Here is a 19,993-nt window from a genome sequence, read left to right as displayed (position 1 = left end):
TTTCTCTCAGACACACAGAGTTCAGATTTCCACACAGGTTATATTTCTCTCAGAAATGCATAAACACACTCAGGCTGCACACAGCTTGCCTGCTTTGCCCAGACGGGATGTTCTTTCACAAACATACACAGTTCAGGCTTCCACACAGGTTGCCTAATTGAACTGGAATGAGAATCCTTTCAGGCTTCCACACAGGTTGCCTAATTGAACTGGAATGAGAATCCTTTCAGGCTTCCACACAGGTTGCCTAATTGAACTGGAATGAGAATCCTTTCAGGCTTCCACACAGGTTGCCTAATTGAACTGGAATGAGAATCCTTTCAGGCTTCCACACAGGTTGCCTGCTCTGCCCAGACTCAATCTTTCTCTCAGAAATGCAAAGACACTCTCAGGCTGCTCACAGCTTACCTGCAAAACCCTGACAAGGGTTGCAAACAAGACTGGATCCGGAGCTGTCTTGTACGGGGGGGAAGTAATTGGATTTTTTCCTGCCCCCCCCCCTTTTTGGTTTCTCTCCTTCCCAGTCAAAAACGCTGCGGGAGAGATGGCTGCTAGAAGGAGCTCCTTCATCCACAGCCGAGGAAGGAGATGTCATGAAGAAGCAGATGCAGCAGGATGACTTGAGGACCAAGGAGCTGGAAGAGAGCATCCAGAGGTAATCTGCCAAGTGGCCCTTCCCCAGCGGTGCACGAGACCCCAAGTAGCCTCCGATTAACGTTGCTGGTTGCTTTTCTGCCTGTCAATTAAGGTTGCCAGGTCACAATTGGCAACCCCTGAGAGCATTTAGGGAGAGGGTACTGGCACCCGGATGCACTGGCTTGATGCTGGTAAAAACTGGAAGCGATGTCCTGGGGCGCTCTAGGATTTGTAAAAAGTTCCAGTAAAAATTGGAAGCAATGTCAGCATGCTGGTGCGATGCCACCGTGCCCCCCCCCCCCCGCCATTCCTCTTGCCAGCACTTCAGGCTCCGTTGAGCAACAAAATAGGTTGCCAGCCGGGCTACCGTACTGCTGATGCCCTTGTGAAAGGCATAGAAAGGAGGCATGCCATCAACCCCAGCAGTGTAACACACACTTGACAGACATTAGAACACCCGAGTGTTTTTGGTGATTCTTAGAGTGCCCTGCCATCACTTCTGGGTTATTCCTGGAAGTGACGTCACCCCACACAGGCTGCCAACAGGGTTTTTTTTAAATGCCCACTGCTCACAGTGGTGGCTGGCAACACAGGTTACCAGCAGGAAGCTTTCTGTTACAGAGTGGCAACCTTTCCCAAATCATCCCTTATGTACCGCCCTTCAGGACAACTTACTCAGAGAAGTTTACAAAGGATATTTTTATTTTCCCCACAACAATCACCTTGTGAGGTGGGTGGGGCTGAGAGGGCTCTGAGAGAGCTGTGACTGACCCTAAGGTCACCCAGCTGGCTTCAAGCAGTAGAGTGGGGAATCAAACACGGTTCTCCGGATTAGAGTCCTGCCGCTCTTAACCGCTACACCAAACTGGCCCTCTACTACCCTGCATTCTCTGTGGGTTCATTCTGTGTGCTTTGGAGTGAATCAGACAGCCTTCAGTAGCATTGAAGTGCATTAAATGTGAGATCTCTTTACAGATGATGTCATAACTGTGCCCTCTTGGCTCACCCCGACCTCTCTGGTCCAAAGTTTGCCAAGCAGCAAGAGGGATCAGGTTATTTTAAAACCCCAAACCCTTTATCTCACCCATGCTTAAGCCTATCTTTGGTAGAAATCTGCTACCACAAAAAGAGAAAATTCTTTTCAAACCTGCTCTCCCAGCCATTTTTGGAGAGAGCCAGCAGAGGTAGGTGAGTGACAGTATGCTCACATGAGAGAGAAAAGGCTTCAATCCCTTCTTTCTTTCTTTCTTTCTTTCTTTCTTTCTTTCTTTCTTTCTTTCTTTCTTTCTTTCTTTCTTTCTTTCTTTCTTTCTTTCTTTCTTTCTTTCTTTTTCTTCCTTCCTTCCTTCCTTCCTTTCGGTCAGAACCAGCAGAGGTTGTTTCAGCATAAAAACTGAGCAGCCAGGCAGATGTGAACAAGATTATATTATTTATCACTTCGATTTATTATTATGCTGGCTGTTCAGACTCAAAAAGACTGTGGATAAAAAAGAGAGAAGAGATTGGCAATATATGTTTGTAATAAAATTATTATTAGATATGAAGATAGACGGAAAAGATAGAATAAAGATATTTGAATAGAAGTGGAAAATTAAGGACATATATAAGAAAGTTTCATATAGATATATGATTTGATTGATGACTATATTATTTAAATCATAGTAGTTCATCTTTTATGGGTTTTTGTATAATTTAGAACGTGTTTATGTAATATGTATGACTTAGATATTGTAGACAATAGCTGTAGTGGATGATTGTAGATGTATGATTTAGATTATAAGATTGTAGCCTAAGTTTTATGTTTATTGACTGAAATAAAAACGTATACAATAAAATAAAATACAATAAAAAAGATTATGAATGAAAGAAATGGCACATAAAACGTAGAAAGTAAATCAATAAACAGAGTTACAGGCAGAATCCTATTGAAAGAAACAAAGAATACATTGTAGGGTTGCCAGCTCCAAGTTGAGAAAGCTAGTTAAATCTGTACTTGTAAGCGGGCCTCCACAGTCCAGCCAAAGGAATGGGTTCAAGACTAAGCATCCTTGGTTAGAGTCTTGACACAAACCTGTGGGCCAGGCCAACAGTTTTATCAATTTTCTGGAGGCCTGGGATGATCCTTGTTAACCCCGAGCGAGAAAGAGAGAGATTGTATGTGGGAGAGTTCTCCCTCCAAGCCTCCTGTTTGCCAATCGCATCAAAAAGTTAGGAGTAGGCGAAGGTGCCAAGCAGGGAAATTAAAAACCAATCCATCTCAGCTCCTAGCACATCCTGAGCAAACAAATAACGTCAGCCCCAAAATCTGTTTTGTTCTTCTAACCCACTGATGGCTACAAACCTGCTTCTCCCTTCCCAGGTTGCAATGTTAGGATTTTGTTGTCCATCTCACAGACGTGTGTGCAAGCGTGTTGTTTTCTAAGGCACATCTGTTCCTCTCATTCTTCCTTGCAAGGTAGATTTGGCTGAGAGATTAGTGAGGGGTGCCAACGAACCCATTTAACTTCATATTGGGTATGGTTGCCAACTCTAGGTAGGGAAATTCCTGGAGATTTGGAGGCAGAGCTTGGAAGGGCAGAGTTGAGGGAAGGGAGGGACCTCGGGGGGGGGTATAATGCCATAGAGTCAACCCTCCAACGCTGCCATTTTCTTTTCTTTTTTTGAAAAAATTTTTATTGGGTTAGAATCCGTTATTTTTACATTTACATTCAATTTTCCCCAAATTTTTCATTTCTAACCCCCTCCCTTTCCCCCCCTTTTGTTGACTTCCAACAGTTTTCCAACCCTTTGTCCCTTTTCCCTTACTTCTATTAAATTTCTCTATCTAAAACAAATACATATTCTCCATTATACTAAGCAGTACATCCTTAACTACTTTTCTTATTGTATACTCAAACTGTAAATCTTTGTTTCCATCTTGGATAAACAATTTATCCCATTTTCCAATTTTGAATATTTCTGTATATCATAAACCTATATATCATAAACCATAAAAATCTTACACATTTAAATCAAACAATTTGACTTATTCTCTATGTATTACTCATTCTATCTTTTTATGGTAATTCTATATAACTCTCGTCACATAGTCAATCAATTTGACTCGTCTATACATTCAGTTTGGTGCATTATACAAATCTTATCAAAGAAAGAAAATATTGTTGATTACTCAATCCGTATATTTAATCCTTATCCTTAATTATTTTCTATCAATATTCTATTTATTAACCAATATATATCTATATATATATCAATCTGTTAATCTAACTGCTTATAAATTCACATTTATCTCTTCCCCCCCCGGTAAAGTCACCCCCCTCTACATTTTATTATACTTCAGTAGTTCTCAAACTGCCACAGTTTTCCTCCCACCTCCCATTTCTTCTCCAGATATTGTTTCAGCTTCTCCCAATCTGTGTTAAACTGCCCTGAGTCCAGATTTCTCAGTTTTCTTGTCATCTTGTCCATTTCTGCCATGTACAGCAATTTGTAGGTCCAATCTTCAATAGTTGGCACTTCTTGTACTTTCCATTTTTGCGCATACAAAAGTCTAGCTGCTGCTGTCATATAAAATATCAACGTCCTATGATGGGCTGGAATTCCCTCCATTCCCAAGTTTAGTAGCAGGAGTTCTGGGTTCTTATTTATTTGAAATTGTAAAATTTCACTCATTTCTCTTATTATTTCCCCCCAGTACTGCCTAGCTACCTCACACGACCACCACATATGATAGAGGGAGCCCTCATGCTTCCTACATTTCCAGCATTTATTAGAAGTGTTCAAATTCCCTAGCGCAATCTTCTTTGGTGTCATGTACCAACGCTGCCATTTTCTCATGGGGAAATGATGTCTGGAGATCTGTTGTAATGCCAGGAGATCTCCAGGCCCAGCCTTAAGGATGGCAATCACCAGCAGAAGACTTGAGCCTGAATCTCCCTGGCTGAAGTCCCTCAGTCCAGTGCTTGGAGTCCCCACTCCAGGCTCCTTCCCCACCTCAACGTGCCTCTCCCTTCAGCTTTGTCCAAATCTCTCCCTGAGTTCCGTAACCAGCAAGGAGTCAGCCAAAGAAACATCTTGGCTAGTCTAAGTGCTGGACTGGGCTTTTAGTTGAAACAACAATGTGACTGGCCTTCCACGCCCCCCCCCCCCTTTGCACTAAGATCCATCACAGACTGTTCCTGGCAACTCCGGAGTTGCTCAGAAAAAGCAGCCAAAGCGAGCCCTGCACTCCCTGCCCTCCTTTGGAAGCCAGTGGAAATTCTCTCTTGGATCTCTATCCGCATAGCAGCCCCAGAAGTTTCCCCTGATAGTTTCTGAAAGGATATTAAGCCCCAAAAGAGGGGCGGGCCATCATGTTTAAAAAACAAAATGCTCTTGCGCAACTGGAAGAAACGTTCACAGATATTCACCACTTGGAGGAAATGTTTTGACCCAAAACAGATATTTGGCAGAATCCCCCCGTTTTGAACATTGTTTGTGTAGAAGATGAGCAGCCTTGAAGATATCTCAACGAGGCCCTGCTTTGCTTGCCTTCTCACAAGTAGGGGAGTCCACAAGGATCAGGGACTTCCGGGTTGCAGCTTTGGAGCCGTGTGCCCCGTTTATTGGGCTCCTCATTCTTCTCTTTTGAAACATCTGCTGGAAAAGTCTGACTTTTGATCTGGTTTAGCTAATCAGGGTAGGGTTGCCAGCTCCAAGTTGGGAAAGTCCTGGAGATCTAGAGGGTGAAACCTGGAGAAAGAGGGGTTTGGGGAGGAAAGGACCTTGGCATGGCATAATTCCATAGAGTCCACCCCCCCAAAATAGCCATTTTCTCCAGGTGACCTGATCTCCGTGGCCTGGAGACCAGTTGTAATTCCAGGAGATCTCCAGCCACCACCTGGAGGCTGGCAACCCTAAATCAGGGCATTTGACTTTCTTTTTTAAACTTGGCTTCTTTTGAGGCAGCTGCTTGATTGATGTTAGAAACTGATGGTTTTATTCTGGGTTTTCATTGTTCAACCTGGCACAATCTTTTTAAATTAAATGGTTCATAATTTTTCTTAAAAAACCTTGGTTTCTTAGAAATATCATGGTAGCTAAAAGAAAAGGAAGAAAAAGAAAGCAGGCTTTGTGGATGGGTTTGTAAAATCTTTTATTGGTATGATCGTTTAAATGAATGAATGAAAGAATGGAGAATTGCAATGATAGCAGCCAAATTATTACAGAGAACTTTCCAGTAGAAATTGTTCTGGTCACCAAATGCCTGAGTGCAGAAAATCATTCATAAGATGTAGCTAGTTTGTAGCAGTAAAAAAGAGCAAGAGTCCAGTAGCTCCTATAAGACTAACAAAATTTGTGGTAGAGTATGAGCTTTCGTGAGTCACCGCTCACTTCTTCAGATCTGAAGCTGTGACTCACAAAAGCTCATACCGTACCCTACCACAAATTGTTAGAGCTAAAGAAGTGGGCTGTGACTCACACAAGTTCAGAACCTACCACAAATTTTGTTAGTCTTACAGGTGCTACAGGCATCTGATGAAGAGAACTTGATTCTCGAAAGCTTATGCTACAATAAAATAAAATTGGTTAGTCTTAAAAGTGCTACTGGACTCTTTTTGATTTTGCTACTACAGACTAACACGGCTAACTCCTCAGGTGCTACTGGACTCTTGCTCTTTTCTACTGTTGCAGACAGACTGACACATCTACGCATCTTTCAGGGTATCCCTCAAAGAATTCTGGAAATGGTTGTTTCCTTGTGGCAAGAATTCTTCATCAGTTACCTTTCATGCCAACACACCCACATACCAAATCACAGCTCCAAGGGGCCCCACTGGAAGAAGCAAAGGTGGATAAACCAATTTAAATCTCTAGTGCCTCTGATGTTTTATTCGGTGGAGATGTGAAGATCTACTGGTGGGTGTGAGGCCCAGATAACTTTAAAATGAACTCTCCCTTCCCATCTTCCCCAATCAAGAGCTTTTAAGCAGCCAAGTCTCCTCTCATTCCAGGTTGGAGAGGGAGCTGGAACAATTTGAAAATGGAGTCTCCGCATCTTCCACCAAAGAGACCTTGGCAGAGGAGGCTAAGGAAGAGAAACTCGCCCACTCACCAAAGGTCAGAAGCAGCCTTCTACTTTGGTCTAGGACATTTGTATTAGAGGGTACCGAGCCCATGGCGCAGAGTGGTAAGCGGCAGTACTGGAGCCCAAGCTCTGCTCACGAACTGAGTTCGATCCTGGCGGAAGCCGGGTTCAGGTAGCCGGCTCAAGGTTGACTCAGCCTTCCATCCTTCCGAGATCGGTAAAATGAGTAACCAGTTTCCTGGGGGTCAAGTGTAGATGACTGGGGAAGGCAATGGCAAACCACCCCGTAAAAAGTATGCCAGGAAAACATCGTGATGCGACATCCCCCCATGGTTCAGAAATGACTCGGTGCTTGCACAAGGGACTACCTTTACCTTTTACCTCTAAAGAGGCTGGCTTATATTTACTTCATTTATACCTCACTTTTTTCTCCATTGGGGACCTTACATCACTCTCCTCGCCTCCATTTTTTCCTCACAACAACCCTGTGAGGTAGGTTAGGCTGAGAGTGTGTGACTGGCCAAGATCACCCAGCAAGCTTCCATGGCAGAGCAGGGATTCAATGGATTCCCCAGATTCTAGTCCCATACTGTTACCGTTACACCCTGCTGGCTTACATGGTTCTTGCTTCCTCTGTTTTATCCTCACAGCAGCCCTGTGAGGTAGGTTAGGCTGAGAGAAAGTGACTGGCCCAAGCCCTGGGTTTGTACCTGGGTTTCCATGACTCAAGTCCAGTGCTCTAACCACTGAACAACACTGGCTCTCAACTCATGAGTGCCATCCTAAGAGTCAATGCACTTCAGTTGCCATGGTGGGGAGGTTTTGGCCTCCATGCCCTGTTTATAGGCCTTCTGGGGGATGTCTGGGTTGGCCAGTGTGGGAACTAGATAACTTAAGTAGGGCTCCTTTTATGTTCGCATGTCCTAATGACGTGGTGGAACCGAGCAGACATTTTCTCCCTCTCTCAAATCTTTAGCAATGGGGGAGGGAAAACTCCAGTAAATTCGACTGGTGGTAGCTTCAGGAACGGCAAAAGGAAAGGAATGGGCTGTGTTTATGGGACTTTTCTGCTAGAGTGGCTGCCTTTTGAAAAACCATATTCACTGGGAGAGCTTCTTGGGAGAGCACCTCCCTCTTTCTGTGTCCCCCGGCCTACCTCACAAGGCCCCTATGAGGACAAAAACCATGTCACAACGCAGGGCGCCCTGAATTCCATGGAAGAAGTGCTGGTTTTAAATTTGGTAAATATATACGCCATTTTACCATAGCGGCCAAGGGTTGTGACCAAGAGACGCCCAAGAGCATGTGCCAAGTGCTTCTGCACGTGGGTGGGTGGAGGTTTTCCCGTCCGGTGGCAACTTCTTGCAACTCACGGTGCTCCCGTGGAAGGACCGTTGAGCAGCTGTGAGCACGCAGGGAATGGCTTGGGGCAGGGTGTGTTGCATGCCAGCCAAGCCCAACAGGTGCTTGAAATAACTCCTCGTTCCTCACCACCGGCATTAATACATAATCTCTTTGTTTCTGCAGACTCCTCTGGGCTCAGCCAAGCGTAAGTCTAATTGCATGTCCTCAACTATTTTTTAAAAAAATTCCGAATTCTGATACCAAGGATGTAACCTGCCCAGAGAGGCAACCACGTCCTTTGTTCCCTGGAAAGTGTTCTGGTATCAGCAATACCCCCTCTGGCCATCCAGAATGGTGGCAGTAGAGAGCAGGCCTCCAGTTCCTCCTCCTGGCATGCAGTGACAGGGGTGCAGAGAACAAGGCACCTCTGGGGGTCCCAGCACTCAAGTCCCTGGCTTCGAACTCCTGAAGGCCCCCACACTCGGGGTACCAAACATTTCGAAGGGAGGTCCAATCACACTTTTGGCACCACTTGACGAGAGGCGTAGCAGCAATTGCTTCTGCCATGCAGGGTGTGCATCCCGAGATCTCTACATCTTCTCGCTGACGCCGGCCCTGCACATGCGCACTTAGGTGTATGTATACACATGCAATTTCCAAGCAGTAACTCCTTTTCTCCTTTTTTTCCCTCCAGAAGCCTCCAACAGTCCTATAAAAATGTTGGAAATGGGTGGCATGATGAAGGCAGGTATGTTGCGTCACGTTCCGCCTGCTTCCCTCCCCTCACAGCTCAGTGCTTGTTTGCACCCCATTGCCTCAGGGCTTGGCGGGGGAGGCATCTATGCTTATCACAGTGGCATGTTGCTTTGCCTGCTATTGCCACAGTCTGGGGCAACCACCCACAACTGTAAGAAAGGGGGTGGAGCATCAAAGTCTGCGTTGAACTAACTTACCGTCTGCCGTCGGGAAACAATGTGCTGTCCTTTGCATCACTCACTGCCAGATTACATAGACCTTAAACCTGATTTCCATACATTTACCCCAGTCTGCCAGATGTTAACTTGTGCTGGGACTCTGTCCCAGGGCCTGTTTTCCAGGCTGGGAATTGATTTTACGGAGTAAGACAAGATGCAAGTGCTCCTGAGCAGATGCAGTGTGCAATTTCCTTCAAACATCAGGGGGGGAAAGGGAAGGGTGCCCAAGCAGAGCTGGCTCTCAGTACTTCTCTTTCTCTTTTTAAAATAAATTGAGCAGTGAATGTCACATAATTTTAAGCTTTCAAGCATAATTTTAATTAGTTTCACAGAAACAGATTTTACATAGGGAGTGCTATACCTACAGAAGCTGATCACCTTTTTAAAGAGAGAACAAAAAATAATGGACTGTTCTGCCAGAGGCTAAGTCCTCAATGGAGCCTCCATGTTCAAAAGCAGTCTACCATAGAATGCAAGATGCTGGAAGAGGCACAATTGGGAGAAGATGCCCAGCCCCTTCCAGTCTTGCTTTGTGTAGCTTCAAGGAGTCTCTGGCCAGCCATAGTTTGAAACCAAATCTGATGTAGTTCCTACATTGTTGAGGGTTAGTTTCCTGGAGTGTTCTGGAGGGAAAACCTTAGGCTATAAATCTCACTTTTCCCACTCCACCAAATAAAATTGCCAATGCTTAATGATTGTGAACATATATTAGGGCAGGGGAGGTTGGAAAAATGGTGCTCTAGGGTTGCCAACCTCCAGGTTGAATCTGAAGTTCTCCCAGAATTATACCCAGGGGTGGCGCCAGGGTTTCTGGCGCCCAATGCTAGGGCAGCACCAGGTCTGTTGCTGCCCCTACGCATGTGCACCCCAGACCCTGTGATGACATCACTGCAAGCCAGCCCCATTGGTGCGGCGGGTGGCTGGGACGGGCGCACGGAGGCTGCCCGCGCTTCCAGGCGGGCGCGGCGGATGGCTGGGGAGGTGCCCATGCATCCTTCCAGCCCTCCTGCTCCATTGTTCCACACGCCATCCTGGATGCCTGCTGCTCCTGGCCCACGGCTGCTGTGCCCGGCCGGGGGCGTGTGTTGGCAGCGGCAGCAGCATGGGGCAGGAGGGCTGGCACTTTGCAGCAACTGTGGGCCAGGCACGGCAGGCATTTGGGGCAGTGCACAAGCAGTTTCCCATCCCTCCCACCCAGGCACCAGCACTGCCGCTGCCAGCTCCACAGCGCACGCCCCCTTCGGCGCCCCCTCCGGCACCTCAGCGCTCGAGGCGGGGGCCAGATCTGCCTCAATGGGCGCGCCAGCCCTGATTATACCTGATCGCCAGGCTACAGCGATCAGTTCCCCAGGAGATAATGGCAGCTTCAGAGGGCAGACGATGATCGCTGCTTAATCTCCCTTCCCTCCCCAAATTCTGCCCTCCCCAAGATCCACCCCAAAATCTCCAGGAATTTCCCAAGCCAAACCTGGCAACCCTGCCGGGCTCCCAACAGCATTTTCCCCTTTGCCTGGGTGGCCATTCTGTCTCACTTTTCCACTGATCAGAAATGATTTTGTTACAGTGTGGGTTGCCATTCCTGCAAGGTCAAAGGAAGAATGACATCTGGGAAACGGTCCAGATTGCAAATGCAGCCATCCTGGGAAATGATGTTTGACCGGCAGCTATTAGCCATTAACCGCCCCCAAGTTAGAATGTGTAGAGTGACCCGATGGGCACTTGAGCGGCTCGATCACTTTCCGTGCCCCAGGGGCAAATGTTATTTATATAACCTCATTTTGGATCTGGCTCCCTTTGATCCATCACTGGGGGGCCGGGCATATTATTCCACATCTGGTCAGCGGGTGATGGGGTGGGAAAAACCGCAGAGTAAACCATTACTTTTGAACGAGGGCTGCAGCTAGAGTTGCCAGCCTCCAGGGAGGGGTTGGACGTCTCTCAGAATTACACCTGATCTCCAGGCTACGCAGCTCACTTCCCCTGGAGAAAATGGCTGCTTTGGAGGATCGACTCTGTGGCATTATACCCAGTGGAGGCCCCTCCCCTCCCCAAACCAGGCCCCACCCCACCCCAATCTCCAGGAATTTCCCAATCTGGAGCTAACGGCGCCGCAACAGTTAACTGATTATCCCATTGATAAATTACCCACATAACCTACAAGGCTTTTGTCAGGATCACAACGAGATAGCACCTGGAGCATGCTCTCAAGCATCCAAAAGGGCCACAAAGATGCTAAGGTTTATGATGACGATGAAGTAACCCGTTTGCTCCTGGCCCGCACACTGATTATTATCTTTAAAACTGATCAATTACCTTGAGATTGCTCTGCCCTTCTCGGAGCTCAGGCTGGCCCGCGCAGCCTTCCCCACCGTCTCCTGTTTAGACACAAGGTAGAACTAGTTGTCCTTGCAAATGTCCCCCAAATCCCAGATGTTCCTCTGGACAGAGTCAAGCTTCAAAGGATCATCAGTCCTGCCTAGTTTTTTACAAAACGTATCCACTGAGAAGGCCAGCTAATAAGACCAACACGGAGAAACAGAAGCAGCTTCTTAACCATTGCCCCATGAGTGTAGAACCTCCATGTCCAGGTGCAGCGTGCTGCAGGATAAGACATGGAGGGAGGCTGTAGTTTTCCCGCCCTGCTTGTGGACTTCCTGGATGTGTCTGGTTGTCTCCTCTTGGGAACAAGGTGGATTTTGATCTGATCCAGCAAGGCCAATTCTTACGATTTTTATAAATCCTGCAGATGAAAAATCACTATTTCTTGACTTACAAAAAATTGAAAAATGTAGCTTTAAGGGACATTTCCACTGAGCATTGGGTCATCTATGAGCCCAGCAAGAGCTGCCATCAGCCCAAGTTTTCCGTGCCGGCTGTTTCATGGTTGGGGAGGGGGGAACACTTCTTCCCAGAGATGGCCTGAATCGGGAGCCCTTCAGATTGCAACACAGATTTATTTTCCCTTTTGCTGTGCCTGCCTGCTGTCTGTACGGCTTTCTGCTGAGCCTGAAGAACAAGACATCCCCAGAAAGAGCATGTGCAGCCCTCACGCTCCTTCCCGCAGCTGGCTGCTGCAACCATTTCTAACAGTGTGCCAGCTTCTTGTCTTTTGCAGCTCACCACATCCATTGCGGCTGCTCAGAGGTTCCAGGCTGCCTTAAGCAAAGCCAGGAGGGGTGGATGGTGGAGACGTACGACATCTTTGTTATCAGCCCTTTGCAGCAAATTCGCTGGCTCCGATCGTGCGCACTTCTGGCTTGGTCCACCAGCCTCAATGTTCTGGCCGTCTCCTGCCCTGATTGCCGATCGTGCGCACTTCTGGCTTGGTCCACCAGCCTCAATGTTCTGGCCGTCTCCTGCCCTGATTGCCGATCGTGCGCACTTCTGGCTTGGTCCACCAGCCTCAATGTTCTGGCCGTCTCCTGCCCTGATTGCCGATCGTGCGCACTTCTGGCTTGGTCCACCAGCCTCAATGTTCTGGCCGTCTCCTGCCCTGATTGCCGATCGTGCGCACTTCTGGCTTGGTCCACCAGCCTCAATGTTCTGGCCGTCTCCTGCCCTGATTGCCGCAACTTCCTCCTCTCTGGCTTTCCTTTGCCACACCTCAGCCAGCTCAGCCAAAACTCTGCCACCAGATCATTGGTCAGGCAACGTGATGCCATACTTTCCCACAGAGCTCCCCTTTGTCAAATTTAGACTATAAGTATGTTGGGGCACCGCAAAGATAACAGCAATAACATCAGCAGGGGGAAAAGAGCAAGAATCCAGTAGCACCTATAAGACTAACAAAATTTGTGGTAAGGTATGAGCTTTTGTGAGTCACAGCTCACTTTGTCAAATACTGCTGTAGCACAGTGGTTAAGTAGTTTGGCTGTGAATCAGCACTCTACTGGTTCAAATCCCAGTATTGCCATGAGCTCAGAGGGTGGCCTTGGGCAAGCCCCTCTTCTCAGCCTCAGCTCCCCAGCTGTATTGTGGGGATAATAATAACACTAACTTGTGAGGCACTATTCTGTCTAGAAGAGTGGTGTATAAGCGCAGTTATTATTTTTATAACCTACCACAAATTTTGATGGTCTTACAGGTGCTACTAGACTCTTGCGCTTTTCTACTGCTACAGACAGACTAACACGGCTACCCATCTTGATCTATCAGCAGGGGGGACAGAGGAGCTGGCAAAGGTGCTGGACTGATGGGGGGGTGCGCACAAAGGATTCTGGGAAGGAGCATAAACACGACTGCAGATGGCAGATTCCTGCTCTTCGCAGTCCCTCTTTGCAGCTGTGTGCACCGTTTCCCCTTTGCGCCCCTGATGTCTTGGCACTTGCCTGCAGGCGCGCCACCCAGTCATGCTGCTTCACATCTCACACCGCCAACCCCGCTCGTGCGAAATGCTTCGCAGTTAAGCTTGGGCAGGGTAGAGGTGTGAGGGGTTTGGGCGCTCACTCTCCTGTTTGTGTCCCAGCTATGTACTCTGTGGAAATCACTGTGGAAAAGGACAAAGTCACTGGGGAGACCAAGGTCCTGTCCAGCACCACTAGACTCCCCAAGGACTGCCATGTGCAGGGGGTCAAAGTGTACGAGGACGAGATGAAAGGTACGCACCCAGGGAGCACCCAAGGAGCAAGGGCACGGCTGGCCTCCTGCAGCTCCAAGGATGAAGGATATTGTCATGCACAGCCCGGCCTGGGGGCCAATCCAACTGCACCTCCTCTGCTTACAGCCCTAGTTGGTGGCTAAATAGTAGAGAATCCAGTAACATCTTTAAGACTAACCAACTTCATTGTAGTGTAAGCTTTCGAGAACCACAGCTGTCTTCATCAGATGCATCTGACAAAGAGAGCTGTGGTTCTCGAAAGCTTATGCTACTATGAAGTTGGTTAGTCTTAAAGGTGCTACTGGACTCTCTACTATTTTGCGACTACAGACTAACATGGCTAATTCTTCTGGATCTATGAGTTGGTGGCTAGTTTCTCATTTTATTTATCAAAGACAGTACTAAAATATTCATAGAAGGTATTTACAAAAGCAATTCTTAAAATAATTGAGTTTTGCATAATGATCAGCACTTCGTTTGAAGCAAACAAACAGAACTGGGACAAAACAAGTGTCAAAACATCTCTACATAAAATGTTTTATAAATTCAACACTGCCAGTGGAAAAAAGGAACAAAAACTGCCATTTCCTAAGGAATTCGAGGCTGTTTAGTTAGTGGCCACAGTAGCAGACTAGGATCTGGGAGACACATGTTTGAATCCTGCCTCTGCCACGGGAGCTTGCCGGGTGACCTTGGGCCAGTCACACACTCCCAGCCTAACCTGCCTCACAGGACAGTTGTGAGAATAAAATAGAAGACAGGAGAACAGTGTAAGCTGCTTTGGATTCCTACTGGGGACAAAAGCGAGGTATAATAAAATAAATGGCAGGAAAGACAACTAAGCAGAGGTCCAACAGAGGAGTATTGCACCAAGGGATGGAGAAGTAGATAGGAATTTCCCTCCCTCTCCCATAAGACTAGAACATGGAGGCACGCAACGAAACAGGGGCAGTAGGTTTCAGACATTACAAAAAGTCCCTTCACACTACCCATAATCAAACCTGTAGAACTCATTGCCACAAGATGTAGCCGTGGCTTCTAGTTTAGATGGCCTTAAAAAAGGATTAGACACATTCTCAGAGGATAAGTCTATCTGTGGCCTTGATCAGAGCTAGTTGGTCAGTGACTGGAAGATGGCCGTTGTCTCCATGTTCTCCACATGGGCTAATCGGAATCCAGGCTGGCCAGGTGGAGGCGGGATTGTGAACCTATCACGGGGCCTATCACGGGGCTGCCCACTGACTGACTCCTCCTCGAGCTGAAAGCCATACGAAGAGCAGCTTCCTAGATCCTGTGCCCTTACGAAGAGTGCGTGCCAGTGACTGGTGGGGTGGCAGTGCCCGTTTCCTTATTGCTGTTGTAGATGCAGAACAATCGGGTCATGCTTGACCTATAGCATCGTCTTCCTAAGCCCCACCGCTGCTTCCTAAATCTCCCCTCTCTTCCTCTGCCAAAATCCAAAGTACATTTTTAATGCCACAAACACACACCCTCGGGCAAAAAGCAGGGAAGTGTGACTTGTGTTCTAGGTACATGATTGGGGGGACTTCTTGGGACTGGCTTAATGCATCCTCAGCGATCCATCTGTATTACTAGGCTACTGTCGAGTGTCCAAACAGATTAGAGCCGGCCAGTTCTTAACCTCTGCTCCACTCTAGAGGCAATTAGAGATTGATGGGGCCGAGTGAGGGTGACTCCTGCTTGCAAGGGTTGCCAGCCTCCAGGTGGTGGCAGAAGATCTCCTGGAGTTACAACTGATCTCCAGAATGCAGAGATCGGTTCCCCTGGAGAAAATGGATGCTTTGGCATTATACCTGAGGTTCTTTCCCTCCCTAAGCCCTGCCCTCCCCTAGCTCCACCCCCAAATCTCAAGGAATTTCCTAGCCTGGAGCTGGCAACCCTACCTTGACTCAGGAGGAAACATGGGCTATCGGTCTGTCCTTACTTTGCACCTTCTCTGTCTCTCCCTTGCAGTGGTCCATGCTGTCCGTGCCGAGGACGGGGCCGTTGAAAACGGCATCCACCTACTCAGCTCTTCTGAGGTAGATGAACTCATCCACAAGGCAGACGAGGCGAATCTGAGCGAAGTCTCCGAGAAGGCCAAGAGCAATCCCCCCAGCCAGAAGGTCACACCACGGAAGGAAATCACCGGTGTTCAGGCAAAGCCGGTGGAGAGTCCGAAGCTGATGCCTCCAGGGAAAGGCCCCGAGCCCAGCAAGGAACAGCCAGTCACCATGATCTTCATGGGCTACCAGAATGTGGAGGACGAGAACGAGACCAAAAAAGTGCTGGGCCTCGAGGGTACAATCAAGGCTGAGCTTGTGGTGATTGAAGACGCAGAGAACAAGCCAACAGCGGATCACACAGGGAAGGACCACGCCCCGCCCAACGGCAGCACTGTGGAGCCCGTGACGGCCCTCCTGCCGAAGGAAGAGACCCCGGCTGGTGAGCCAACAGCCAACGACACCGACCCCAAAGAAGCAGACAAGGATCTCGACGTTAAAAAACAGCGTTGCAAATGCTGTTCCGTCATGTAAGGAGCCCGCCCTCGGCTGTACAGCCCATCCGGACTGCCTTTCCTCATCCCACACCCGTCACTCTCACCAGGATACCTTGACTTCGCCTCCTCAGTCACCTTTTAAGTTAGACCAACTCCTTGATGTTTTTATTTTACTTAACAAGACAAGCAGTTATAATTATTATTATTATTTGGGAGGGGGGTTGCCTTTTTTTCTATTTTAAAGTGACCAGGGAACTTAATTGTGGCCTTGGTGAAAAGTGTATAACACACAACAGTGCCGCCGGTCTGGCCGTTTTTCCTTGCCCTCACTTTTGTCTAACATCCTTATCCTCTCTTTCATAAATGGAACGGATGCCATACTATATTTATTAGCTCAAGTCATCCTTTGGCCCCTCTCCACAGCAAGATGCGTCAGGAAACCTTAAACTGCCACGTGGTCAAATTTTGTGCAGACCCACTATATATATATATATATATATATATATATATATATATATATATTAAAAAAAATTGAATTGTGGGTCAGCATTCCCTAATTCTAGTGAACCAATCCTGCAGTGGTTGTCTGGAGGCTTCTTTGAAGAAGAAAATTAACCAGTCAAGGAATCCTCGGTGCTTCGTGTAGCTTTTTCAAGTGGTCTGGAAAACCTTCAGAATTCAATGGCCTTTAGGATCTCCTAAATTCCTCAAGAACTTTTCTAGGATAAGACTTTTGTACAATTCTGTGAAGTGTTACAATCGGAAATGTATCCTTACGCAACCTGACTTTTGATTTGAAAACATGGCAGTCCGTCCCTTGGGCACGGCAGAAATCCAGCAGGCATCCTGATTTTGGAAACTGCCTTGGTTGTTTCCCATCAGTGGAGTAAGCCCCACTTGCCGTCTTGATTGTCCAAGGAGTTCCTAGCAAAGGAGGATGTGATGCAATGGCTGCAGGTAGACGCCAGTCTAATTATGATCTTTCTACAGTTTTGTGGGAGGCCCTGAAGGGAACCTCTCCAGCATGTTAAATGGAGACTGTTTGGTCAAGCAGTAGACCTCAAACGATTCAGCGTGCTGTTCCCATCGTACCTAGATTTCAAAATATACTCGCTCCTTTTTGGATTCCAGTGGAGCAGAGGAAGCCTCGTGCTAGGAGAAGGATGCAGTCCCAGCGGCCAGCATGGTTGCAGAGGGCCACAGGCCCAGGAGATGGGCAGGAGCGGCAGATGGAATCCAAACTACATTGAGGAGCCCAGCCATGTCTGGACGGGCTGCAGAACTGACTAGGAGGTAGGAACTTAAGGTGACCAGCAGGGAAGCAGGCCAAGACGGAAGCCCAGTAGCAAGAGGCCCAGACTGGGGTGGGTTAGGCAGCTGGCTTTGCAAGGGCAGCTATGTGTGGCTCTTCTTCTCTAGTGGTTCAGGAAAGAAGGGAGTTCTGTGTAATCCACAGGGCCCAATTTGAGTCCTGCAGGGCCTGACACCACACTCCATTCCAAGAGAGACCTGTCTGTCTGGTGTCAGCCAAGATGGCCGCTGGCCTTAAACACTTTCCCTCTTTCCAAAATGGCGTCTTTGGCAATAACAGACACGTAACCAATCCTTCTTTGGTTCCCTCTTCTTACTGAGGGCCAAGCTAGAAGTGACGAATTACACTTGAATGGCAAGTGAACAGACTCACGCGTATTCCTCCCTGTTCACTTGCACTCCACTTGCACTCCATAGTGATCGAGTGGAGTGCAAGTGGAGTGCAAGTGAACAGGGAGGAATACGCGTGAGTCTGTTCACTTGCCATTCAAGTGTCATTCGTCACTTCTAGCTTGGCCCTCAGTTCCAAAGAACCCCTTCCAGTGTCCATTTCAAGCCCATTTGGCCAGGAGGTGGGAAGTTTGTCTGTGGAAGCTCTTGTGAATCTCCAGATGACCCAGTTTATAGCTTTTGCTGCAACAGGTGAGCACGGCTAGTCCAGCCTTCTGGAGTTTTGGGAGGAGGGGTGTTGAGGGGTGGCGCTTCTCTGGGCAAAGGATGTAGGGGGTTCTAAGTGCATAAAGGACACAACAAATCCATATTCAAACCACACATTTGACTGTTGTGTTGTGTGAAGGACTTTGCAGTTGTCCATCCTGGGTCTGTTAGCCGTTGACTTCAGGAGCAGACAAAAGGGAGTACTTCTTTTCCCACAATGCACAATTAACTTGTGGAACTCTCTGTCCCAGGGTGTGATGAGGGCCTTGAACGTTAAAAAGGGATTGGACCAATCGTGAGGGGGAGGAATCTTTCAACAGCTGTAAACCATGAAGGCTACATGGAGCCTCCCATGTTCAGTGGCAATTCGCTCCAAGGCAGGTTGCCACAGGGAAACAGCAAACTTTTTGCTTGTAGTTCTTTTAGGGGAGCATCCATTTGACCAGCGCTTTTTTTTCTGGGAAAAGAGGTGGTGGAACTCAGTGGGTTGCCCTTGGAGAAAATGGTCACATGGCTGGTGGCCCCGCCCCCTGATCACCAGACAGAGGGGAGTTGAGATTGCCCTCTGTCTCCCCTCTGTCTGGAGATCAGGGGGGCGGGGCCACCAGCCATGTGACCATTTTAAGAGGTTCCGGAACTCCGTTCCACCGCGTTCCAGCTGAAAAAAAGCCCTGCATTTCACCCCTGTTGGAAAGAGGATGCTGGACCAGCAATGCAATCCTAGGAAGAGTTACTCCAGTCTAAGCCCATTGAAATCAATGGGCTTAGACTGGGATAACTCTTCTTAGGTTTGCTCTGTAGGTGACCCATCAGAGCTCTTTCAGTGTCTCGGCTGAGTGGCTCCAGATTGCTTCCTAAGAGAAACAAAAGGGGATGTAGGAAGTGATCAGAGAAGATGTTCATGGGCCCCCAACGCACTATTCCAAACTTCTGAAATGGGGGGGCTGAAGCTCATTTTTATATTTCTGATTGGAGAAAGAAGAGCATGCCATCAAGTTGCAACTGACTCATGGCTGGATATTAGGAAGAACTTTTTCATGGTCAGAGTAGTTCCAAGGTGGACTCAGCTGCCTAGGGAGGTGGTGAGCTCCCCTTCACTGGCAGTTTTCAAGAAGAGTCTGGATGAATATTTGTCAGAGATGCTTTAGGCCGATCCTGCACTGGGCAGGGGGTTGGACTAGATGGTCTGTATGGCCCCTTCCAACTCTATGATTCTATGAACCCCATCCATAGGGTGTTCCAGGCAAGAGTTTGTTTGCTATTGCCTTCCTCCACGGTGCACATTCGGTCTTCCTTGGTGGTCTCCCATCCAAGTGCTGACCATGCCGAACCCTTTCTTTGCTTCCAAGCTCCAATGGACTCATAAGCAGGGCTGTCCAGGCTGCTTCCCGATAGGAAACACCCTTTAAAAGAGAAATACACCAATTTTCTCCACTGGCCAGTTCTCAATGCAACAGACAAACGTCCTGTTAGCAAATGCTAGGATGGGCTGCTTAAAGTTCCAGCGTCATACCCTTCCCCTCTACCCAGCCAATCATGAGACCGGCTTTCCAGGCAAGGGAGATGATTGGGGGATTCCTCCACGCCCGTCAGTCCCCCTTGAGAGCATCTCTGCTGTTGTGAAAAACTTCTTTCCACCGAAAAGTCTGCCAGTCAGAGCAGATAAAACACAGCTTAATGGTCTAGGCGTATAAGGCAGCTTCATGGGTGAAGAAGGGGGTCCCTATCTCAGTGGAAGAGGCTCAGCGTTGCAAGCTGAAAGCCTCCAGTTCAGTATCTTGTTAATGGACTTCTGCTGGGAAAGGCCTTTCTAGGCTAGGTTTGTAAATTCCTGGCGATTTGGGGGTGGAGCCTGGAGAGGGCGGGGTTTGAGGAAGGGCGGGTCCTTCGTGGGGTGTAATGCCATC

At 47.9% G+C, this 19,993-nt stretch overlaps 1 protein-coding gene across 2 annotated transcripts in view; it reads left to right on the top strand.

Moving 5' to 3' along the window:
- PALM (paralemmin) overlaps positions 1-16,599 on the top strand; it is a 56,336-nt gene extending 39,737 nt beyond the window's left edge. Inside the window, exons 4-9 of one of the 2 annotated variants that reach the window (XM_054980701.1) lie at positions 525-655; positions 6,630-6,735; positions 8,231-8,252; positions 8,742-8,795; positions 13,487-13,618; positions 15,593-16,599. In XM_054980701.1, coding sequence (XP_054836676.1) covers positions 525-655; positions 6,630-6,735; positions 8,231-8,252; positions 8,742-8,795; positions 13,487-13,618; positions 15,593-16,155 — 1,008 coding nt within the window. In that variant the 3' untranslated portion in view covers positions 16,156-16,599. The remainder of the gene's footprint in view (positions 1-524; positions 656-6,629; positions 6,736-8,230; positions 8,253-8,741; positions 8,796-13,486; positions 13,619-15,592) is intronic. The other variant, XM_054980702.1, reaches the window with a different exon arrangement.
- The last annotated feature ends 3,394 nt before the right edge of the window (positions 16,600-19,993 follow it).

Source organism: Eublepharis macularius, chromosome 5 (genome assembly GCF_028583425.1).
Source record: "Eublepharis macularius isolate TG4126 chromosome 5, MPM_Emac_v1.0, whole genome shotgun sequence".
In the NCBI taxonomy this organism is placed as follows: domain Eukaryota; kingdom Metazoa; phylum Chordata; class Lepidosauria; order Squamata; family Eublepharidae; genus Eublepharis; species Eublepharis macularius.
This window is presented reverse-complemented; position numbering and strand designations above follow the sequence as displayed.